General features: G+C 49.3%; 7 protein-coding genes across 7 annotated transcripts; 3 read left to right on the top strand and 4 right to left on the bottom strand.

The window, feature by feature from the left end:
* Nucleotides 1–558: 558 nt before the first annotated feature.
* On the top strand, nucleotides 559–4,190 carry M431DRAFT_503276 (hypothetical protein). The gene is made up of 3 exons (XM_024918285.1): nucleotides 559–1,062; nucleotides 1,367–3,875; nucleotides 3,932–4,190. Exons 1-3 carry the CDS (start codon nucleotides 1,055–1,057, stop codon nucleotides 3,947–3,949), a joined length of 2,535 nt encoding a protein of 844 aa, XP_024780806.1. The 5' UTR covers nucleotides 559–1,054; the 3' UTR covers nucleotides 3,950–4,190.
* Nucleotides 4,191–4,735: 545 nt separating this feature from the next.
* On the top strand, nucleotides 4,736–7,612 carry M431DRAFT_132488 (hypothetical protein). Its single transcript, XM_024912481.1, has 5 exons — nucleotides 4,736–5,000; nucleotides 5,094–5,212; nucleotides 5,300–5,863; nucleotides 5,941–6,974; nucleotides 7,076–7,612. Exons 1-5 carry the CDS (start codon nucleotides 4,936–4,938, stop codon nucleotides 7,406–7,408), a joined length of 2,115 nt encoding a protein of 704 aa, XP_024780805.1. The 5' UTR covers nucleotides 4,736–4,935; the 3' UTR covers nucleotides 7,409–7,612.
* An 870-nt stretch (nucleotides 7,613–8,482) lies between these two features.
* M431DRAFT_477513 (hypothetical protein) lies at nucleotides 8,483–10,326 on the bottom strand (the record flags this gene model as incomplete). The annotated part of the gene is made up of 2 exons (XM_024915572.1): nucleotides 8,483–8,577; nucleotides 8,628–10,326. 2 exons carry the CDS (start codon nucleotides 10,324–10,326, stop codon nucleotides 8,483–8,485), a joined length of 1,794 nt encoding a protein of 597 aa, XP_024780804.1.
* A 2,645-nt stretch (nucleotides 10,327–12,971) lies between these two features.
* M431DRAFT_72880 (hypothetical protein) lies at nucleotides 12,972–14,138 on the bottom strand (the record flags this gene model as incomplete). The annotated part of the gene is made up of 2 exons (XM_024922079.1): nucleotides 12,972–13,903; nucleotides 13,979–14,138. 2 exons carry the CDS (start codon nucleotides 14,136–14,138, stop codon nucleotides 12,972–12,974), a joined length of 1,092 nt encoding a protein of 363 aa, XP_024780803.1.
* Nucleotides 14,139–15,818: 1,680 nt separating this feature from the next.
* Nucleotides 15,819–18,724, top strand: M431DRAFT_105252 (glycoside hydrolase family 3 protein). The gene is made up of 6 exons (XM_024911572.1): nucleotides 15,819–16,297; nucleotides 16,351–16,594; nucleotides 16,652–16,724; nucleotides 16,789–17,097; nucleotides 17,149–17,490; nucleotides 17,557–18,724. The coding sequence occupies exons 1-6, from the start codon at nucleotides 15,961–15,963 to the stop codon at nucleotides 18,562–18,564; spliced, it is 2,313 nt and encodes a 770-aa protein (XP_024780802.1). The 5' UTR covers nucleotides 15,819–15,960; the 3' UTR covers nucleotides 18,565–18,724.
* On the bottom strand, nucleotides 18,663–19,283 carry M431DRAFT_477510 (hypothetical protein; the record flags this gene model as incomplete). Its single annotated transcript, XM_024915571.1, has 1 exon — nucleotides 18,663–19,283. One exon carries the CDS (start codon nucleotides 19,281–19,283, stop codon nucleotides 18,663–18,665), a length of 621 nt encoding a protein of 206 aa, XP_024780801.1.
* Nucleotides 19,284–19,899: 616 nt separating this feature from the next.
* On the bottom strand, nucleotides 19,900–21,749 carry M431DRAFT_503269 (carbohydrate-binding module family 42 protein). The gene has a single exon (XM_024918284.1). The coding sequence runs from the start codon at nucleotides 21,618–21,620 to the stop codon at nucleotides 20,088–20,090; it is 1,533 nt and encodes a 510-aa protein (XP_024780800.1). The 5' UTR covers nucleotides 21,621–21,749; the 3' UTR covers nucleotides 19,900–20,087.
* Nucleotides 21,750–23,641: the final 1,892 nt, after the last annotated feature.

Below are 23,641 nucleotides of genomic sequence, written 5' to 3'. Positions count from 1 at the left end.
CCGTACTCGTACATAGATCACTTCTAGCGGTAACTATTTTGCTACCACCTGCTGAGAGAATGGGTAATTGTCACGGCAACAGCGTCAATTGACAGCAGCGGCAGTGCACAATGCGTCGATAAGCCCGTTGGGCCTCCTCTCAGCTTCCGCTTCCAGCCCAGGCCATCGAACGAGACGGGCTTTAGACCGTATCACCGTGAGGGCTTCTGCCCTCCACTCTGAGCCTTGGAATTTTTTTTCTTTTCCAATTTTGCATCCAGTTTCTGATTGACAAGCAGCTCTTACTAGCCTAGCGGCGCCACTCGCAGCTGTGGCCCTAGCCCTGATGGAGCAGTTCTGGCCTGAGCAATGACGCTCACTCTGGATTTCATCGATGCCCGCTTGTTGCTGTGCCCACTCGGACACTCCAATCGTGCCATGGCATGTTACCACCTCGTGCTTTCGTCTCCCCACCAGAGGCAAAGAGAAAAAATTCGTCCGCAGTAGTGACCCTGTACTGGGGACCAATTTTATTTTATTTATTTATTTTTTTATTTTTTTTTATTTTTTCTCTTTGCTGCGCACTTGATTGATCCTCTTTTTTTTTTCCCTCTTTTTTCTCGCCGGGTGGATTCATACTCACAGCTGTCCAGTAAAACGCCCGCTAAGCCCAAGCTGCCCGTGCTAGTCATGCCTCACCTAAACCTTACGAGTCGCAAGCGCCCATTCTGCTTCTGCTTTCCTCGCACCAAATATTTTCCTCCCTCCCCCTTCTTAAATCCCAACCCACCCTCTTCCTCTTTTTCCCCATCAAACCCGACACTTCTTGCAGAGCAGCAGTGATCGATTCGCTGTTCCTCTCCATCACTCAGGTGTCTTCCTCTTGCTATTCGCTCCCTCTAGGCACAAGCTTGTGCTTACGCAGCAGTAGCAACATTTAGTTCGCTTGAGCATAAAGCGCGGGGTCAAATTCTTCAACCCCGCTTTGCTCTTTTCTTCCTTTCTTCCCTCCTACACACCCAAAAAAACCACATTCAAGTTTTTTTAGCAGGCTCCGAGCCTCAATACCGCCAAGATGGTGAAGTAAGTTGATTCTGCTGCGTCTGTCCTATTTAGCTCTGAGCTTCATCATCGTCCACTTCCCTCATGCTTCTCGACAATGGCCTTTGGCTTGCGTGGTGAAGCATCCCCCTCCTGCCTGTCTGGAGGGGCTCACAACACTGCCGCTGCCGGCGAATTTTTTTTTTCCAATTTTTTTTTCTGCCCGTTCAACCCACACACACACACATGCTGCTACTCTCTCGCCGCTATGAGAGCTTCCCATTGCTTGCTCGGAGTTAAGCACTTGTTAGATCCACGTTGCTGACCGTGGCCTTCACCATGATAGCTTCACAGTCGACGAGATCCGGGCGTTGATGGACAAGCCCACCAATGTCCGAAACATGTCCGTCATTGCCCACGTCGATCACGGCAAGTCTACCCTGACCGACTCCCTGTTGGCCAAGGCTGGTATCATTTCCACCGCAAAGGCTGGTGAAGCTCGAGCAACAGATACTCGTGCCGACGAGCAGGAGCGTGGTATTACCATCAAGTCCACTGCCATCTCCCTGTACGGTCAGCTCGAGGATGAGGAGGACATCAAGGACATTGTTGGCCAGAAGACCGACGGCCGTGATTTCTTGATCAACCTGATCGACTCCCCAGGCCACGTTGACTTCTCATCCGAAGTCACTGCTGCTCTCCGTGTCACTGACGGTGCCCTTGTCGTCGTCGACACCGTCGAGGGTGTCTGCGTCCAGACCGAGACTGTGCTCCGACAGGCTCTTGGTGAGCGCATCAAGCCCGTTGTCATCATCAACAAGGTCGACCGTGCTCTTCTCGAGCTTCAGATCTCCAAGGAGGACCTGTACCAGTCCTTCTCTCGTACCATCGAGTCCGTCAACGTCATCATCTCCACCTACCTCGACAAGACCCTCGGTGACCTTCAGGTCTACCCCTACAAGGGAACCATTGCCTTCGGTTCCGGTCTGCACGGCTGGGCTTTCACCGTCCGCCAGTTCGCCGTCCGTTACGCCAAGAAGTTTGGTGTTGACAAGAACAAGATGATGGAGCGTCTCTGGGGTGACAACTACTTCAACCCCCACACCAAGAAGTGGACCAAGTCCGGCACCTATGAGGGTAAGCAGCTCGAGCGTGCCTTCAACCAGTTCATCCTCGACCCCATCTTCAAGATCTTCGCTGCCGTCATGAACTTCAAGAAGGACGAGATCGCCACCCTGCTCGACAAGCTCCAGCTCAACCTGAGCCCCGAGGACAAGCAGAAGGAGGGCAAGCAGCTGCTCAAGGCCGTCATGCGCACTTTCCTGCCCGCTGCTGACTCCCTGCTGGAGATGATGATCCTCCACCTCCCCTCTCCCGTCACTGCCCAGCGCTACCGTGTCGAGACCCTCTACGAGGGTCCCATGGACGACGAGGCTGCCATTGGTATCCGTGACTGCGACCCCAAGGGTCCCCTCATGCTGTACGTCTCCAAGATGGTTCCCACCTCCGACAAGGGCCGATTCTACGCCTTCGGTCGTGTCTTCTCCGGTGTTGTCCGCTCCGGTCTCAAGGTCCGCATCCAGGGCCCCAACTACCTGCCTGGCAAGAAGGATGATCTCTTCATCAAGGCCATCCAGCGTACCGTTCTCATGATGGGCGGCAAGGTCGAGCCCATTGACGACATGCCTGCCGGTAACATTGTCGGTCTGGTCGGTATCGATCAGTTCCTGCTCAAGTCTGGTACCCTGACCACCAGCGAGACTGCCCACAACCTCAAGGTCATGAAGTTCTCCGTCTCCCCCGTCGTCCGACGCTCCGTCCAGGTCAAGAACGCCCAGGATCTGCCCAAGCTGGTCGAGGGTCTCAAGCGTCTGTCCAAGTCCGACCCTTGCGTCCTTATCTCCACCTCCGAGTCCGGTGAGCACGTTGTTGCCGGTGCCGGTGAGCTGCATCTCGAGATTTGCTTGAACGATCTTGAGAACGACCACGCTGGTGTTCCCCTCATCATCTCCGACCCCGTCGTCCAGTACCGTGAGACCGTCCAGGGCAAGTCCAGCATCACTGCTCTGTCTAAGTCCCCCAACAAGCACAACCGTCTCTACATGGTTGCTGAGCCCATGGACGAGGAGCTTGCCAACGCCATCGAGGCCGGCAAGGTCGCCCCCCGTGACGATTTCAAGGCTCGTGCCCGTGTTCTGGCTGACGACTTCGGCTGGGATGTCACCGATGCCCGAAAGATCTGGACCTTCGGTCCCGATGGCACTGGTGCCAACTTGCTGGTTGACCAGACCAAGGCCGTCCAGTACCTCAACGAAATCAAGGACTCCGTCGTCTCCGGTTTCCAGTGGGCTTCCCGTGAGGGTCCCATTGCTGAGGAGCCTATGCGTGCTATCCGCTTCAACATCCTTGATGTTACCCTGCACGCTGATGCTATCCACCGTGGTGGTGGTCAGATCATCCCCACTGCTCGTCGTGTCCTGTACGCCTCTGCTCTGCTGGCTGAGCCTGCTCTGCAGGAGCCTATCTTCTTGGTCGAGATCCAGGTCCCTGAGACTGCCATGGGTGGTGTCTACGGTGTCCTGACCCGCCGTCGTGGTCACGTCTTCAACGAGGAGCAGCGTCCCGGAACTCCTCTCTTCAACATCAAGGCCTACCTGCCCGTCCTGGAGTCCTTCGGCTTCAACGCTGATCTGCGTCAAGCCACCTCCGGCCAGGCCTTCCCCCAGTCCGTCTTCTCCCACTACCAGGTCCTGCCCGGTGGCTCTCCTCTCGACCCCACCTCCAAGGTTGGTACCATTGTTACCGATATGCGTAAGCGCAAGGGTATCAAGGTTGAGGTTCCCGGCGTTGAGAACGTAAGTTATGATCCAGTCTCGTCTCTTCTACAACACGATGTTAACATATCTTCTAGTACTATGACAAGCTGTAAACGGCTCCCTTATTTGCCGATAGAATTACGATTCGTGTCGAAATGGGCACAATACGTCAGCCAACTGGTAGCAAAAATTAAGGGCCACTACTCGTATCCAAGAGGGCTCGCCGCCCTGCTGATCTGAAAGGTAGATGGACGGTTGCGGTTGTGTGACGAAAGAAGAAAAAAAATACCACCCCGTCGAAAAAAAAAAGGGAATACTCGTTGAGGCCATAATTAAGGGACGCCTCACTTGGCGGCTTTCATGCATGTAGTTATGCCGATGGAGTCGGATGAATGAAATTTATGAGAACTTTCAAAAGATAATTCCACGTATCCTCGGTGATGTGATTAATGCGTAAACTTACATGTCGTTGCTTTTTTGTACGAGCTTGTATCTTCTCTTTTTTTTTCTCTTTTCCTTCTTTTTCAAAGAGACAGCCCGTCTATTGCCATAGGTCAGCCAATTTTTTCCCAGGAGAGCTCTGACAGCATTGTAATGCAGATATAGTATCTGACTCCGAACAGGATCGTCTAGCAACCAAATAGAAATACATTTTAGCTTCGTTGAACCATCTATCCAAACCGCAATAATCTTAATTAACCAACATTATTGTAAGAGCTTCTAAACCTTATCAGAAGCTCAACTGAGTACCTTACCTTGCAATAACTTTTTTTTTGATTGAGCTGAACTGCCGGGCTAAATGCTTAGTCCCCACTTTAAAAGCCACTGAGCAGCACCTTCCCTCGGCCATCGTCAGGCGCAGCCTTGCCTTGCAACTTGTGCCAAATCAGAATTCATCCTTCCAACCTCTTTTTTCCTTTGCCATCAGACGTGAGAAGAAACGAAAAAGAAGAGCCCTTGGCTCAATTGTCCTTTTCTTTTCTTGCGCACAACGCCGTGTTTATTCCAATTACGATTTTATGATATCCTCCATGATTCATTGAACATTATTTTTCTGCTTCTTCTACTTGGTTTCCCTTTTCCCTCCCAGACCCGAACGATGCTGTTCCCGGAGGAAGATGCGCCGCTGTTGAAGACGTGGATTGTCAAGCGCATCGAAAACACGTTTGTCTGCCCGCAACTGGGGACGCGCGATGCTCCCTCTTGATAGCTGTCTTTGCTGTTCCAATGCTGACCTCTCCTTTCCTTCTTGCATAGATCCGATGCAGATTCTGATGTGCTCGCCGACTATGTCATTGCTTTGCTGAAACACGATGGCGATGCCCAGTCGGTGCGGCAGCTTTGCGAAGCTGAGATTCCCGACTTTTTGACCGAAGGTTCGTTTGAGACGCGCTGGCGGTGGAGGTCTAGTTGAGAATTGGGAAACATGGCATGCTGACTCGTTTATCCTCCTTGGCTTTCAGATTCAAAGGCTTTCCTCGACGATGTTTTCCAAGCGATCGCGTACAAGTCATATCGACCAGGTGCTCCGCCGCCTCCAAAACCTGCCACCGGTGCCATTGGCGCTGGAGCTCCTCCTCTTCCTGCGTTTTCGGGCGTACAGAGCAGTGCGCCGCATCAGGGTAGCTCAAGGAAACGAGGGTTTGCAGATGACATGGATCACGAGGGACCGGCACCGTATGGCAGGGGACACAAACAGGCCCGGCGAGGCTCGAACCATGGGAGGATGGACGATTCGACAATGGGCGGTTACGTGTCTGTGGACTCTATGCCGGGCATGAAGCACTTTGATCCCAAGAGTGCCCTTGAAACAATCATGCAGATGCAGGCTATGGGACTTCCGTACCCTGGCATGGCCGAATTCATGGCTCAGATGCCTCCTGTTGGCGGTGGAAGGAACTCACAGCGGCGGAGAGGGCGTTGTCGAGATTTTGATACCAAGGGATACTGTTCTCGTGGGAACCAGTGCATGTATGATCATGGGAACACTTCCGTTTATGTTCCCCCCATGTTTTCTGGGATCGAAGGTACGCATCGCGAGATTATACCAACTCAGAATCGAGACATATCAGATATACAGACTAACATGAGCTTTCCTCTCTAGAGTACGATCCTAGCAATGCTGTACTTGGCATGTCAGGTCATGCCGCAAATCCTTACTCGTTCCCTATGGATATGATGGGCCGTGGTCGAGGTCGTGGTGGTCGTGGTGGTCGCGGAGGCCGCGGTGGGAAGAAAGGGGGTGCGCGGGCCCCCTTTTCTGCAGAAGGTCCTGTTAACGATCGCACCAAGAGCACCATTGTCGTAGAAAATATCCCCGAGGATCATTTCGATGAAAACGAGGTCCGAGCGTTCTTTTCACAATTTGGCGAGGTGGTTGAGGTCTCGATGCAGCCTTACAAGCACCTAGCGGTTGTGAAATATGACAAGTGGGCGTCAGCGAATGCTGCATATCGGTCGCCAAAAGTCATTTTTGACAACCGATTTGTCAAGGTGTTTTGGTACAAAGAAGAGGGTGTCAAAGTGCCATCCTCAGCAGCAGGGAATGGAGATGGTGTGCTCTCTAAAATTGATGGCGATGGATCTGCTGCACCAGCAGAAGCTGAGCCCGAGATTGACATGGAAGAATTTCAACGGAGGCAAGAAGAAGCGCAAAAGCAGTACCAGGAGAGAGAAGCAAAGAGAACAGATCTAGAGCGACAGCGACAAGAGTTGGAAAAGCAACAGCAAGAGCTACTGGCGAGACACAGAGAAGAAAGCGAGAGACTGAAAGCGAGGCTGGCAGAGAAGAGTGGCACCACCACAGATGCTAAAGCTACGGGGTCTTCATCATCAACAGATATGCTACGTGCTCAGCTGGCGGCGTTAGAGCAGGAGGCCAAGATTCTCGGCATCGACCCGGATGCCGCAGAAGATGGAAGCGGTTACAGCTCGCGAGGTCGCGGATTTAGAGGGCGTGGTGGACGAGGTAGCGACCGAGGTTTTGCTCCTCGAGGTCGTGGCTCATTTAGGGGTCAGGCAGGAAGACATGCAGCCTACGCGCAGTACTCACTGGATAATCGGCCGAGGAAGCTTGCCGTCACTGGTGTTGATTTTACTCCCGCGGATAAGGATGAGGCTCTTCGACATTTCCTCTTGGTAAGTGAATTTGACGCAGCCCCCCTGATGCAACAGGCTTTTCGGCGACTTGTCTGCGGGACATGGTATGAGAATCTTCGACTAACTCGTTGTACTTGTAGAACCTAGGCGAATTCGAATCTGTAGAAACCACCGCCTCCGTCACACACGTCTCTTTCCAAGATCGTAAAACAGCCGAGAAATTTTATTACAGCTTGCACGGCAAAGAGCTACCTGGTGTTAGCGGAACGCTCGAACTCTCCTGGATCAACACCCCATTGCCACCCGTGGGGTCCTCCAAGAAGAACGAGGACGTTGAGGATGGAGATGCCATGTCCGGGTTGAATGATGAAGAGGGAAATGCGGACGAGGGCCTGCCGGAGGAGCATATGCGGGAACGACAGGTGGATATGGACTATGAAGTCGGTGAGGAGGAGGGTGAGTGGGTTGAGTGATGGGAATTGGATGGAGTAGGAAGAGAAGAGAAATAATTTGATAAGTCGGCGCGAACAGAGCATAGATTCGGTGCGAGACTGATATATACACACAAAACAGATGGATACAAATCATGCATGTACGGCCATTGGCAGAACTAAGGGAAGAATGAACTTACTAGCCGCAATACATGAGATGGCACAAATATACAAGAATCATTGCCTACAGACTTGTTTGCAAGGGTTTTGCTCACGTCCATTAAAAGGAGGCATTTCATCCAGCCATGTTCTATCCTCCATAAAGAGATAGGTAGGTAAGACATATTTCATCCTCAATATCAACTCTCAGAGGCAGACAGACGTATTGTATGATGAATAGGTATATACTTGTAGTGTATATACTACATACTTATATAGATGCTCATGGAAGTAAGTATGTCCCATCATGCCACTTCACCCACAACTTTGTTTTCAGTAACATCCCAGTTTTCTAATGCTTCAGCCTCTCTCTCTCTCTCTCTCTCTCTCTGCCTCCCTCACAACCCTCCCCTCTCATGCCAGTCTCTCTATCTCTACTTCTCATAACCATAAAAAAAAACCCAAAAAATGTCCGCAGGCGGGGGGTATCGTTGAGATATATAATATGCAATTCCAAAGTCGAACCGGGGCTCCAATGCCAATTTTCTGTGCCCAATTTTTTTTCCTTTTTCTTTTTTCACTTTCTGTTGTGAAAACAACCAGCAAAATGCCCAAATGGATCGAAAAGTCGACCATTTAACCCAGATGTCCCGTTGCGCCCGCCGCCCCGGGTTAAAATAAAAACCCCGTTGTTCATGATTTTTTGCTACCGGTGTGGACTTTTTGTTGAAAAAGACACCGGCTACTGCCTCTGTTGCAAAAAGAAACGCCGCTTTTTGTCGTCTGCGCCGAGATAAAAACGAGAAAAATAAAATATGAATGTGAAAGAAAAGAATAGAAAGAAAAGGGAAGGTGATTAAAGTCTTAGTTGGGATGAAGAGAGCAATACCCAAAAATGGGAATTGGTTAATCCACAACAAGTCTTTACCTCCCTTGGAGAAACTATATCAAGCCGAATTAAGCCGTGGGAGTGACGGGGACGGCGAGGTCCTTGACCTCAAGGCCTTCAAGGAACCCGAAAATGGTGCTGTTCTCGCGGAAATCATTGTTCACTAGATATCGTTAGTCTACTGCAGAAAGAACCAGGCGTGAAGAAACTTACCAATGTTAACGAGATACCACTCATTCATGATTCCCTCAATCAGCGCGCGGCTAGGAGTGTTGGCATCGAAACAGTGAGCCCAGTCGACACCCAGTCGGAAAGCCTCATCTCTCCAGGCTAGGAAACTGACAGACTCAACAATGGTAGGCTGCACAATCTCCTTGCCAGGGAAGACTCCCCAGGTAACGGCGTTGGGACCGTCTGAAGGCGCATTGGACTTGAGCTGTCCGTTCTTGGTAACGGCATAGTAGGTCAAGTTGGGGAAGTCGTCAAGGCGGCTGATCATCTCCTCCAAGAGGTAAGGTGGCATCAGCAGCTCGAGGTAGGCCTTTTGGTAGACGTAGCCGTTTGAAGGTCCCCAGCCGTGAACGGGGTGGTTGGACTTGGCGCCGTCCACTGCAGGCTGAGAGTTGATGGTGAGGAGACCCCTCTTGTTGAGAGCCACGAGGTCGTCCTTGATGGGATCAGCTTCGGCGGCAAGACCTGACTCGCTCCAGGGCAGAGTTTCAAGCTTCTTCTCAAGGTACTGGACAAACGTGTTGGCAATATCTTGGATCGACGCGGGCTCGCCCCATTTCTTGCGGTTCTGCTCGTTGGTGCCAGTCAAGCCAATGCCATAGGCGTCGAGCTCTCCGAAAGCGGGCGAGCGAGAGTCACCCCATCGACCGTTGGGGAACTCGTCCCAGTCCTGAGTACGAATAACATAGGACTTGTTGCGGTTGCGCCAGAAAATGGGGCGCACGTCCTCGTCGCGTCGGCCAAAGCCTTTGGACTGCTTCCAGGGAAGGGCCTGCTTGAGAGGATTTTCGGCTGAAGGGGTCCAGTTAAGCTCGTCGAGGACCATGCGAGTGGCCTGAGCAAGGTTCATGGTGTAAAAGTGAAGATGGTGAATGCCATTGGCAAGAAGCTTCTTGCACAATTCGGCAACCAAAGTCTTGCCAATTTCACGCACGGCCACATCGTCGTTCTTGACTGGCTCGAGCTTGGCCATCCAGTCTGGAGGGACCCTGCACTGCATGTGTTTAGCACGGCGAAGGAAACTGGCATACGTGGCAATGGGCATGATTCCGGGCAGGATGGGGATGGTGATGCCGCGTTCGCGGACCTTGCCAACCCATCGGATAAAGTTGTCCGCATCGTAGAACATCTGGGTGACAATGAAACCAGCTCCCATGTCCACTTTCTCCTTGAGATGGTCAAGCAGCGATTCCTCATCCTTGTTGTCGTCGCATCCTTCGGGGTAGCCGGCAACGCCAATGTCAAAGTGGTCGCCATATGTGTCACGAATGTGCTTGACTAGATCGCGAGCATACTGGAAGTTCCCATCTGCAGCAGTCCACGATTCTTGGTCACGGGGAGGGTCACCACGGAGGGCAAGAATGTTGGTGCATCCAGCCTTGTACGCCTTCTGCAGGGCATCATTGACCTTTTCAAGTCCCATGTCTGTGCAGGTAAGGTGCATGCAGGTCTCGAGGCCGTAGACAGCCTGAGCTTGAACAACCATTTCACAGGTCAGCTCTGCAATGCCACCACCGGCACCCCATGTAATGTCGATGAACTTGGGTCCAAAGTTGTTCATGCGGTCCATACGATCGTAAAGATTTTGGACACCCTGGGCCGTTTTCGGAGGGAAATACTCGAAGGAGAAGGACGGGGCCTTCGACTTCTCCGTCTCGGCGACCAAACTTTTGATATGCATGTTGGGCGAGCAGCAAGGAGCAAGACAATGCTGACGGGATCAGCAGGAAAGGGCAAGAGACGAAAAGCAGGTTGACAATGCGAATGGCAAAGAGTCAATTTGATTGCTCGTGCGCAAAGGTTCCTATTGCTATCGGAGAGCGAAGAGTTAGCAGGGACAGAGTCCGACAGAGGCTGGCCACGCGGATCAACCCACCACAGACAAGAGACTGCCAAAGGACGAAAATGAGTGAAATGGAGCGTTTGGTTGCGCCGCTTCGACTGAAATATGCTGCAAAGAAGCGGCAAAGTCGAACCGACAGCGATCGTAACGATTATTCGCAAGCCAGACTAATTTCGTCCAACGCCGCCGACAGTCCGCCGAGTGCGGGTCGCAAATCTGTCGAGGATGGATTCGAGCGATTCACTCGCAAGAGAGAACAAAGCGGGAGAGGATGAGAGGTGAAGGAGGGAGAATAGGGAAATAGAGGAGAGTATCAAGAGATTGCAAGAGGAAGAGGTGCAAACAAATCAAAGAGGGGGGGAGTCACAAAGTAAAGTAAAACGGCGTCAAAGAAGAATATGGCCGAAATTTGTATGCGGAACAATGAATGACAGATGCGACCTGGGGCGCTCTCCGAATTATGGAGGGGCTGTGATTGGGCCAATTGAGGGTCACCGCCCGCCGAGTTAGGAATGGCGATGTACAGGCTACTTGCAGGGTACTCGCCAGGTGTCCGCTTTGTGTCTCTGCAGCAGAGCAACCTGGGCGCATGCAGTGATACCAGTTGCAGGTGATATTCTATGGATGGGGGAAAAAAGACCGCAGCGGTTACACAGAATTTCGAGAAGGATCTACAGAGGGCAAGTAGTATTTGCTGATGATGGCCAGGGATGCAAGATGCATGTCCGTTGCGCATGTAAGATGTGCTAACGTAGGAATACCTGCACGAAGCCTGGAACGCTGCGCAAGGATCTGTACCCTGTACGCTCTGGGCCGCGAAAAAAGGGATCCATGGAAAGATGCAAAGAAAAGAGCAAAAGAATGAGTTGTTGAGCGCGTAACGCTTACACGTGGTACAGCTGCTCGTACTCGTATCTATAAATCAAATCCTACCTATGAATCACTTATCTACCAAGTATGTTTCTGCAACTACAACTCCTTGTGAGAGGTGAGAAAAGGCAAACAGGGCCAATAAACAGATTCAGTGCCTCATGGGATTTTTTGCTGACCATCCATAGCGCCGTTGTCTTGTTGTTCCACATGGGGAATATCTCCGAGTCCCTCAATGGTGAGCTGATTGATTGATTGATTGATTGATTACAAGATGGCATAACGTACCCGCAAACAAACTTGAACGACAGCAATCGATGGAAACTAAAAACAACAATCTCTTTTAATTAATTCAAAGCAAACAAGCATCTATTACAGGTAAAGATTAGCCTAATCAACAAGTCCATATTGTAGTCAATCCAGGTGTTTCCATGTGATTCATCTCATTCATCAATTTGTTGAGCACCCCTCCCCCGCTGTCGTAAAAGTCGCATGTGGAGGTACCCGGTACATTCACTCTACTTCCTCCCCGTCTGACAGCATCTCACCCGCACTTCATTCCACGACTCCGTATCAATCACACACTGTGCTCCGATACTACATCACCTATTGTTACCCTTCCCTTCCTTGCTTTTTTACGAAGTGCTAAAATACTATCCTATTTACATTCGAAATCTACAAAAGCCAGATCAATCTTCTCCAATTGCGTTGCCAATGACGAAATCAAGGGTCCAGCTGTCAGATTTAAGGCTGAATCAAGCAACACCGAGGCAGATGGTCGTGCTATCAGAGCTTCCCGCAGGTAATAAAAGTCAAAATGAGAGCATTCCATGCCCAGATACAGTTTCACGTGTATATAAACACTGTGGCCGTCATCTCTTCAACGCATCCTCGCATGGTCTGCCTGTCTGGTCCGTCCCCTACACTGCATACACAGTAGCCGGCCACCTGCTTCTGCCTCGGTGGATTATTTGCACTACTATGTGAAACCTAGGTAGCTTATTTTCAAGTTACTTGGAGAATCATTCCGCAACCTGATACCTACGTTGTAGTTTGAAGCAACTAACCAACCCTGCTGGCAACGGCCCGTGTAAGCCCACAGCGGTGTGCGTGTGTGTCCAAGTACATGTAGGTAATCCGCGATGCAACCCCGAAATCCACCGATAGAATTCACCGAACAGGCTTCATCGCTGCTAGTATCGAAGATAGTATACATTTAATACTCGTATGTGATATCGAGGTCGAGATTTTACGTCCATTTGCAGTGATATACCTCGACACGTATCCCATGACTGTTGTACACACTGAGCGCCTTGTCTGACTTCACGCCTACTCTCTCATCCCCTCATGTCTGATGCAGGCACCCGCTTGTTTGCCGTCTTATATCTTGCTAGGATATCTCACAACCGTGTTAGCAGATAATACTAGCTAGGATTAGCTTCGGGTCTCTGCATCTACAAATGGCCGAAGCTGGCTGATCCTCCTCGGTCTCACGCAGAGTGAGCTGTCATGCTCTTCGCCAAAGATATAGGTCCGGGACTCTCGTTCTCATAGCCTTATCTCCGCTGTTTCAAAAAGAGAGTGGAGGATAGGTGACGCATCGAGCCCGGCTCTCATGATGGTGTCCCCTTCAATGCCAGCGGCGGCGCTCCTCTCAATTGGCGCCAGCGGTTGCTGTTCTCAATGACATCTCGGTCAAATATGAACCACCATCGTTCAAAAAACACCTGGCCCACCTCCCAGCTATTTGGATCATACGGATCTCCGCCATAGATGCGAATACCCTCTGCATTATCCTCAAAGTCATACGCAAAGTTGACCAAGGCAAGCGGGCCCTTCGCATTGGGGGGCCGCATCTCATCCGGCATCGAAAATATGTTAATCACCCTATCACGAACTTCCGGCCACGGCAGGAAATCCAGCATCGGATGATGCGGGACCAGAATCTGAGAGGCAGTGGGCTTCCATGCGGCGGGGAGTTGCTCGCTCGGCGTAGCGATTCCTTGGGAGAACGGAGACACAGCCTCCAGATTCCAAAGCTGTTGGCCGCAGCCAATGCGCTCTGATATTCTCAATACCGCCCGCAGTAGAGTAAGTTCGTGAACAGGTAAGAGATAGCTGTCGGCAAAGCTTCCATCCGACGACGATGATGATGGAGAAGTGCTGTCCCAAGTTGGTGGCATCATATCCGTCAAATTTCCATCCAGGCTTTCACTGTTGCTGAAAATGAAACCCTCCTCTCCAGAGCTTTCCCCTGTCATTGATGCAGATGAGAAATTCGGAATATTTATTGTATTTGAAAGTAACAATGGCATCGACGAATTGCTATTCATGTTGTTGTTGAACATGGTCGTAGTCCACAAGCCGAGGTCAATCCCGTTCAAGCCACCAGCAGTTGGAGAATGGCTGGAGGTCGAGATGATTTCAGCCTCAATCTCTCTATCATTATTGCTCTGTGATTCGCCTATAACATTGTTGTTTTCTTTGCTTTCCTGACCGTTTTCATTGTTTCTTTCTTTTTGTCGTCGCAGGCGCTTCTTCTCTCCTAACTCACGGGTAAGCAAATGACAGGAAGCTGACAGCGTTGCCGTTTGGTGCAACACCGGGAGGTACCACTGACTGTACCTGCGCTGTGCTAGCACATTAAGAATCCGTTTTCTCTCCGGCGCGTTTTCCTCAATGTCTGGTACTTCGAGAACTGGGGCTGGCTTGAAGGTTCTTTGCCTCGAGCGCGGCTTACCAGCAGTGTTGCCTTGAGATGAGTACTCTTCATTCGCCATCTCTGGTTTCGCCGGCAGACGCTCGATGGAACTAGTGATTGTGGTTCGTCAATTGGATTCTCTGTAGAGGAGCAGCTATGTCAATTAACAAATATTCTTCGCTACATCAATTGTTTGGGGTGGCTGGCTATTTATATGACTTGCATCTATTTAACTAGAGCATAACGCTTTACGATGGACTTAGCGCACTGTGGCGTAGCAGCATAACGGATATAGTATACCTGTTTGTGCACATCAACTTAGCGTGGGGCCTAAGTACTCCCCATCTAGTTCCTGGCAATGACCGTTGGGCTACGAGCCTCAAACAGTGTAGCGCCTTCGAGCGGAGGTGCCCAAAATTCACATGTGAGTACCATCAAAAGATGGGATATAATATGCAAGACAACGTCACCCCATACTGTTTTTTTACATGAACAACCAATTTTTGACAATTTTTCTTCTCAATGAAGAACGATATTCAATATCAATCGTGATATTCAGTGTCGTAAACTTGGTGAGCTATATCTAGCCCTGTAAGCCGGGCAAATTCAAGTCCGACAAGCTGTGTTCCGCCGTGGCAGGCGAAGGTATTTGAGAAGCTAGGTCGAATAGTTGACGAATGAAATTCTCAGGGATATAAGATAGGCTTCTGCTTATGGTCCTAAGATACAACAATTTTTACTTTTAATATCCCTTTGGGGCGACACGGTTGTCTTGATTTGCAACGAGTTAGAGGACTGATCAAGAGAATACCTATTCAACAGCCCAGCGACTGCGTGAGGTTCAAGTGTCGGAACAGCATGCATAAAGAAGCCTTCATGTAATTTTACCTTGTAAGTAATAGATATTCGGCTCTTTGAATATCTGCTACTGTTATTACAATTTTTTCTTGGTAGCTGTTCCTATAGCTGTATTTCTCCAGTATTTGCTACCATGACTCTATGTCCATTCCTAGTCTCCGTTGTTGTAGCTCTATCCCTCTAATTCCTGCTGCTACGGCTATGTATCTTTAGCTGAAGCAGATATTGATCACCTCCTACACGCACAGCCATTCATAGAAAGAGAGCGACATATTGGATCCTGCATCCCGTTAATGATTGCCCAGGCAGAAGATCAAAGAAGACCCGGCAACTTACAAAATACGCGCGCCAATCAGCGGATACCATCACTCCGGGGTATGCAGGTTATGTGCCACCAACAACGATGTTTTTTGGCCAGCCACTTGGAACTAAAGCATGTTTATGGATGTGAATCTGGGCACTCTTCATACGATTTTTATGCTATTTGCAGTAACCAAGGACACTCTTAGCTGTGCCGGCAATGAAGGCGGAGCCCCGGATACAGCTACCGGCGAAGAACTAACCTCATACAAACAGTACGGATGTCGCTCTTCCGCTAGAATCCTCGACAACCTTGGTTAACACTGTCGGCACCTTTGAGAACATGCCATTCCTCTTAGACCCATCATACCCATCTTTGTTCGGTTGAGGATAATAGAACAATGTGATTCGTCTGAAGTCGCAACCTAGATCTAACCACAAAAGCCAGGTGTTGGAGAATCGCTCACAGCTGCGCAGATAGTACGAAAAACAGCATAGAGCGCTCCATCGCGGAAAGTCCGACAAAGACCAACCCCTCCGGATAAATGACTACGATTGTGTACGTTAAAGTGCAGACTTATGCCTATACTTAAACTCATCTCGTCATCCCAGCTGCGGTGACAGCAATTACCCGTGAGCCCAAGATGATAAATAGTCTGCACTCAAGCCCATGAGGTTCTACTCATGGATTCACAGTTTACACCTCTGATTGATGGCCCTTTTGCTTCTTCACCAAGTTCACAATGAAATCGTCCATATGCCTCTGTACTGCCGCCCTGGCAGCCGTTGGCCAGGCTACAGCAAATCAGTCACTGTACAAGAATCCTCACGCTTCAATTGATGACAGAGTATCAGATCTGCTCAAGCGCATGTCTGTCAAGGAAAAGATGGCTCAATTGATCCAAGGCGACATGTCCAACTACCTCGATCTCACGTACGGCACGTTCAACAAAACGGGTCTCGAGTGGAATATGGAGTACCGAGCCAACTCGGTCTGGACGGGTTATTATACCAACATGACGACGGTTAAGAAGGCTGCTCAGCTGGCACAGGATTATCTGGCCAAAGAAACAGAATTAGGTCAGACTTGGTATTTGGAATTTCTTGATCGAATACCTTCTAACGCCTTTTAGGCATTCCTGCTTTTGTCCAGAGCGAAGGTCTTCACGGATTTTTGGGATTGAATGCTACCATTTTCAACTCCCCAATTGGCATGGCGTGCTCATTTAATCCTGAACTCGTTGAGGAAATGGCGAGGGCCATTGCGACGGAAAGTCTAGCCCTTGGAGTCAATCAGCTTTTCGCTCCGCTAGCCGATCTTGCCCGAGAGTTAAGATATGGCCGAGTGGAGGAATGCTTTAGCGAAGACCCTTATTTGTACGTCTTCTTACTCATAGTACCTTTTTTGAGTCGTGTACTAATATGTGTCGTCAGGACGGGAGAGATGGCGTACAGCTTTGCCAAAGGTCTTCAGGAACAAGGTGTCTCAGCAACAATCAAACATTTCGTACGTCGGCCTTTGTTAATTGATCCCGAAATAAATCGACTAACTGCTGCTTGTTTAACAAAAGGCTGCTTTTGCATCACCAGAGCAGGGTATCAACACTTCCCCGGTGCACGGAGGTGAACGTGAACTAAGGTCTCTGTATCTCCCACCATTCAAGAGAGCCATTATCGATAGTGGTGCTACTTCTATCATGTCGTCTTACAATTCATACGATGGAGTCCCAATTGTTGCGAACTCGGATGTCCTTACTGACATTCTCCGGGGTGAATGGGGCTATAAATATTTTGTTACTTCCGACGCTGGTGGCACTGCTCGCCTTGCCAATGCATTTTATGTCTGCGAGATTGAGGATAACGATTGTATCACTCTAGAGGTACGCTGGAGACTTTACGCTTTCCTATATACAAAAAACTAACGGTTATAGGCTCTGCCTGCTGGCAACGATGTCGAGATGGGTGGTGGATATTATAGCTTCGAGTCTATCCCTGACCTGATTGAGTCGGGCAAATTGAGTGAGAACGTCTTGGATACTGCCGTTTCCCGTGTGCTTCGTGCGAAATTCACACTGGGACTTTTTGAGAAGCCTTTCACTGGCGTTTCTGACAAAGACATCTTCAAATACATCAACACCAAAGAGCACAAGCAAATAGCCCGACAACTTGATTCGGAGAGTATCGTGCTCCTTGAGAACCACGAAAACGTTCTACCTTTGAAAAAGGATGCGAATGTCGCTGTAATTGGTCCCATGGCTCATGGCTATGTTAACGTGAGTATCTTGAAGTTGAGATTTTAGATTCACTCGAAGATAGTTGGCTAATGCATGCCTGGGTAGTACGGAGACTACGTAATTCACACTGCAATGACCCGAGGCGTCACCCCTCTCGATGGTATCAACTCTGTCAGCAAAGGCAAAGTCACTTACGCCAAGGGATGCGAGCGCTGGTCCAACGATGAATCCGGATTTGATGAAGCCATTGCCGCCGCCGAAGCATCGGATGTCGCTATCGTCGTCGTCGGGACCTGGTCGCGAGACCAGAATGAGCTTTGGAGTGGCTTCAACGCGACTACCGGTGAGCACATCGACGTGAGCAACTTGAACCTTGTCGGCGCCATGCCACGCCTAGTCAAGGCCATCATCGGGACTGGAAAGCCTACGATCGTTGTATACAGTTCCGGAAAGCCCATCACAGAGCCGTGGATATCAGAAGAGGCATCTGCTCTTGTTCAGCAATTCTATCAGTCCGAGCAGGGCGGCTACGCTCTTGCAGACGTTCTGTACGGCAATGTCAATCCTTCCGGTAAACTCTCTGTGAGCTTCCCTTACGATGTTGGAACTCTGCCCATCTATTACGATTACCTCAACTCTGCGCGGTCGTATCCCAACCCAGGACATGTGTATGAGAACGGCACCATTGTGTTTGGTAGCACGTATGTTCTTGAGAACCCAACGGCACTTTACGAATTCGGATACGGCCTCTCGTACAGCCAATTCAAATTCTCTGACATTTCAGTTTCCAAGTCTCGCGTTTCCGCTTCTGATACTGTAACCGTCTCTGTAAAAGTGACAAACACGTCGAAGCGAGATGGTGCAGAAGTTGTCCAGCTTTATGTCAAGGACGTGCTGGCGTCTGTTGAGGTACCACGCTACCAGCTGAAGGGTTTCAAAAAGGTCACTGTCAAGGCCGGTAAGTCTACAACTGTCAAAATTGACCTTTCGGTGGAAGATTGGGGTCTTTGGAACCGAAAGATGCAGTATGTTGTTGAGCCTGGGGAGTTCACTGTGCTCGTAGGTAACTCTAGTGAGAACTTTCAGGGCAATGTAACAGTCACGGTTTCATGAGGTTAAGTCCTATCAACGATTTTATAGGCATAGTGGCAAAAGGAGAAATAAATTAGAAAAAATGCGATTTCGTTTAAGACGCTGAACGCTTAGCTACACTAACATGAATGATACCTTGGCAAGACCTGCTGGATCGTGTGCTCTGGCTCATCAATTATGGAAGCAATAACATGGCTAAAGACCATGGCGATAGCTTTAGCTTCAGTCTCTGGAATCCTCCCATTGTAGAAATACAGAGATACCAGCATTGCGTCACCTTTGTCAGCGACACTTAGCACAATATCGTACTGTAAAATGTTCGCTTCCTGATCTTTGCCTATGTTCGTCAAAGAATAACTGACCTCTGTAGGATCTCTTGACCATAATCTCTCCAAAGAGGTAGTTTTGTCTGGAGCTATTTCTTGATTGGAAGAGTCGTCCCTTTGGAAAGAGATTGTAGCATTAAATAGAGATCTCCCTTGGAATTCCCCGCCTGGGGAACTCGTTAGAGTGAAGCTCTGGTTAGGTGAACTTCTCACAAAATCTTCGTGAACATCTGTGAGTAGCTGCTGTAGCAAACTATCTTGCAGTATCGTGCATTTGCAAGGGACGAGATTTATGTAGAGTCCAACTGCGTCTTCGATCCTTTCTACAGGAACATCTCGACCAGATACAAGATAGCCGAAGCATACCTCTGAGCTCTTGACAAAGTTATCTAACACCACTGCCCATGCCGTCATGAAAATGTTGGCAACGGTCACTCCATGTAGTCGAGATGCTGCATAGACCTTGCTGTTTAGATGTTCCACAGAGATGTCGACCGAGCTCAGCTCGCCTGTTGCGATGGTGCTCTAAAAAAATATTTTGCAATAAATTCCACGGCAGGCGACTTATAGACAGCTAGATCACGAAGGAATTCGTTAAAGTCACTGCTTGACCCTCCCACTGCGATGATTAAAATATAATGGGCAATAAAGTAGCATATTTTCAGTCTATTCCGTAAACCGACTAAGAACGTAACACATTTAGGCCTGTCAGTAGCCACTCCCTGTAAACATGGTTTATTGTGTATCATGAAGTAACTTTAAACAGATATAAGGTCCCTGAATTAAAATTAAATCATCATCAAAGAGTCATTTATGGAGGTTATATGACCAAGAAGGTCAGTAGAGCTGCCATAGCTAGGTCAGCGCAAGGCTACGCCCCAGTCTTTATGTCAAAATCCAGAATCAATCCGTAGCTCAACCCGATCAGCCACAGCCGACCAAGTCAAACCTCGAAGACTCGGGCCGCCAAGTATGACCGATGAAGGTTCAAGATCAAACTCAAAACCCAAAATACATGCGCAAAAAGGCCCGAACAACAGCGGTTATTTATATATGTCAAAGTTTATTTGATGTCTACTATATTCAAGCTGGACTCTATGTCTATATACAATGTTCCTCTTTTCCGTGTAGATGACAGTAAACGGGCTAGTCAGAAAACAACTTGCGAGGGACGCGAATGAGACAAATGCTACAGAAATCCTGTACAGTATTGATGAATTAAGCAAAGCTCGCGCTGACGACGAAGCTCACGTCGTCGTTGAACAATGTAGTTGAATCAAAATCGTGCTCGCCGCCATTGGCCGCGATATAGAGCAATGCATTGAAATGACGCCAATAGCGGGTAGGATAGCTCCACGAGCGGAAGGAATTGCCCTGGCCGTTGAGACCGGCTTGTGGGCAAAACGTGGCGTCTTCAGAGAAGAGCTTGCTGCCGTCGTTGGCATTAAGCATAAGCTGAAAGTTGGAGTGGCGGATGAAGCTTCCAGGGGTATCAACAGATTCGAAAGAGAAACAGGCACTATTTCCGAGACCTGTACGGACTGTCCAGCTAGCTTGTTGCTTAAGGGCAGTGGCGCTAGACGATGAGACAACTTGAGTGTTGACAGTGGCACCAGTATGCGCAATATAGCGTGTTGTACAGCAAGAAGTTGTAGCTCTTAGTGAGATGGAGGAACCGACGGTAAGAGCAGGACCGCTAGTCATCAATGAAGTGTCATAGACATATTTGGCAGCCACAATATTGGCCTGAACCGAGGCCTCGGTGCTGTCTGAGGGATAGCCAGAGGTCATGACGCCTTCGTAGAACGTGCCTTGGGCGCCATCGCTGTTATCTCCACCAGTGCCGAGAATAATAGCACCCTCTTTGCTCATTGGGTTATAACCACCCGAAGGGCGTGCGCCGCTGTAGAATGTCGAAAGTGTTCCGGATGTAGCATCACCTCCACGGATGGCCCACTGATTTGGCTCACCCTTGATGATTGCAGTGACAAACCGAAAGTTTATGGTCGGGTCTGCAGGGTTATTGATAGGACTAAGACCAGAGAACAGGCCGTTCTCAAGATCTGCCATAATCCATGGACCACTGCCAGAACCAGTCCCACGGCCAGAGCCATCTCCAGTGCCAAAGTAGATGGCTTCCATATGGCCGTTACCCGTGTCGCGACTATTGGTCTCGGCGTTGCCATAGTCAAAGCAGCAAGCCGTATTATAGTGAGTTCCATCAAAGATGGCATACATGCCCTCTGATCCATCGCCCGTGGCCGTACCATTAGCGGCGTTGTTACGATATCCAGTTGTAGGGGCGATGAAGACACCATATGCCTTTTGGCCGTTCAACCGAACCGGTGCTGCAAAAGCGCTGGCCAGATTATCAAAACCACCAGGCAGAGGTCCGCTTGCAGCACCTCCGGGCGGAGCTTGGGTGAGGTGATTGCCATGACCAGACTGGTCATAGATGGTGGTGATAAGGCAAGTCGTGCCAGCACAGAATGAATCTTGAGCAGCGGCATTGGCAACACCACCAGCAGACAGCGGCGCTATATTCGTTGTAGCGCCATCAGAACCGCGTGATACTTGATATAGCGACCCGGAATAAGCCCCGTATAAGGCTCGTGTGGTGCTATGCGCAGCAACACATGGTGTCCCACCAGATGCGTAGATATCGCAGGGCCCTGCAGCAACAAGAGAACCAGTGGCAACGAGGCCAAAAGTCAGGACGCCAGAGCGTCGGTGGTTCACTCGGGAGAACATATCAGAACGTAGTGTTGTTGTGTAGGGTCACAATGAGATGGATCGACGAGAATGTTGATCTGATTCTGGGGCAAGAGGGCGATATCGTTGGGCTTTTAAGCTACACAATGACTATCCTGTTTACCTGTGCGCCGTCTCAAACCTAATGAGTGGTCTTCTTTTGAGTATCGTAAGAACATCTAACACAAAAGAGGCAGGAGATTGCCTTTGCAGTCATGGATAGAGTATTGCATATGTTTGCGAATGCTACCCATGGGCGTGCCCTGCTCTTAATAGGATCTAATTCATCATGCAGGCTGCAGTAGTCTTGAACATTAATTTGAAAAGGCCGACATAGTCCCGTGTATATTGTGTTCTTGTGCCTTGTTTTCCGCTCTTCAATATCTGGCACAACGCATCTCATGACAGCCAGGGCATGAGGTCACCGCCAAGGCACGGGTCTTAGACGGATCGAAGATAAGATCAACAAGCTCTTACTCAGTTCGTGTCTTAGCGGCATTTTACTAAGCTGATTTTAAACTTTATAGAGAGCTCAACAAAAGGAAACAATCCGACTAAAACCCCATTGAGTTTCAATAATTCGACTTTCGATGATGCAGCCCACATAAAGAAGGAGAGGTGTAAGCAAAAGAGAGACCATGTTTACAGGAATTCAACTAACAAAAACCCCTCAAGAATTGATAATATGTTCGGCTTTACTTAGCCCTTACTTACATCCTTCATCTAGGCGTTCCTTTCAACTACCGGCGTCATCGGAGACTATGACGGACTACTCCAGTCCCGGCTCGATATTAACCAGATTCTACCAAACGCTTGAAACAGAATACCGCTTCACTAGTCACCAGGCTACTTGAATAGCTTCCTTTCGGCTTGCTCAATTTGGCCCGTGCGGGAATTTCCACCAAGCGTACCAATAGCAGCAGATATTCCAGCGCTGCCTGAAGAAGGATCAAACAAGTATCCACTGCCATCGTGGGGAAACCTTGTTAATGTCGGGAATTAAAGCCGTCCTGAGGCAACATCACATGTCCAAATCAGAGCATCATTCGAGCTGCCTTTCATTATCCTTCCAAGCTTGACCTCGCTTCAGGAATTTGTGCTTAAATCCGAGAAGCGGCTTTCCAAAACATGATACCGACGAAGCTGCGCATTAAGCCTGTTCTCTGGTTGAGCAGATCCCTCGTGATTGGAGCGGGATTGCGCTCTCGTTGTTGCTCACGGGAATCACAGAGTCGCATTCGTGTGGGGAAACCCCTGCCGAAGCCGAAGCGAGGGGAAGATGTTGCTGTGAGATGATCTATTTGACGTTCTTTGCCCAATCATAGCAACCAAAGCAGAGCCGATCCAGAGTTCAGGAGCGCGTATGACTAGATTTACAAGTCCCAAACTAGCCGGATCAGCTGGGACAGCGTTTCCTCGGAGGATGAACACGTGCTAATACGGCGCATGATGGTGGATAAGTAAGAAAATAACACAAAACGAAAAGGTCCGCCGCCGGTCTAGGTAAGTAAAAACATTTAACTCTGTCTGCTACTAAAGACATCATAAACCCCCAGAATAAAGGCGTATTTTACTGTAAATACGTCAGTCGGGAATACGACTCGTTTCCAGAATCAGGAACCAACTGTGGCGGATTTCCATCTCCGGCAGGAGGTCCACTTCTTAATTACTTATTTAGGGAGGTGTCTATTTTCAGTTCTGTGAGCTTGCAGCCACAGAAAAGTTACCCTGCTGCTGTCTTAAACAATGATTCTTTTTTTTCACGGGTTCGAACACAAACTAACAAGGTCCACAATTAAAGTCACAAGGTTCCCGAGGTCCAACTGTAGCTATAGCATTCCCTTCGTGCGTAATGTCGTATCGTACATGGGTTGGTATAAACCACATGTGTATCCGATAATATTCTGTCAAATTGCCAATGACCTTTCTTGACCACAAAGGTAATAGTGTCAACCAGTTTCAAAAAATTTCGAAACCAAGGCAGTGAATGGTTCAGGAGAGTTATGGGAGCCGAATACATG

Source organism: Trichoderma harzianum, assembly GCF_003025095.1.
Source record: "Trichoderma harzianum CBS 226.95 unplaced genomic scaffold M431scaffold_1, whole genome shotgun sequence".
NCBI classification, from domain to species: Eukaryota; Fungi; Ascomycota; class Sordariomycetes; order Hypocreales; family Hypocreaceae; genus Trichoderma; species Trichoderma harzianum.
The sequence above is the reverse complement of the archived record's forward strand: the minus strand, read 5'-3'. Positions and strand labels throughout refer to the sequence as shown.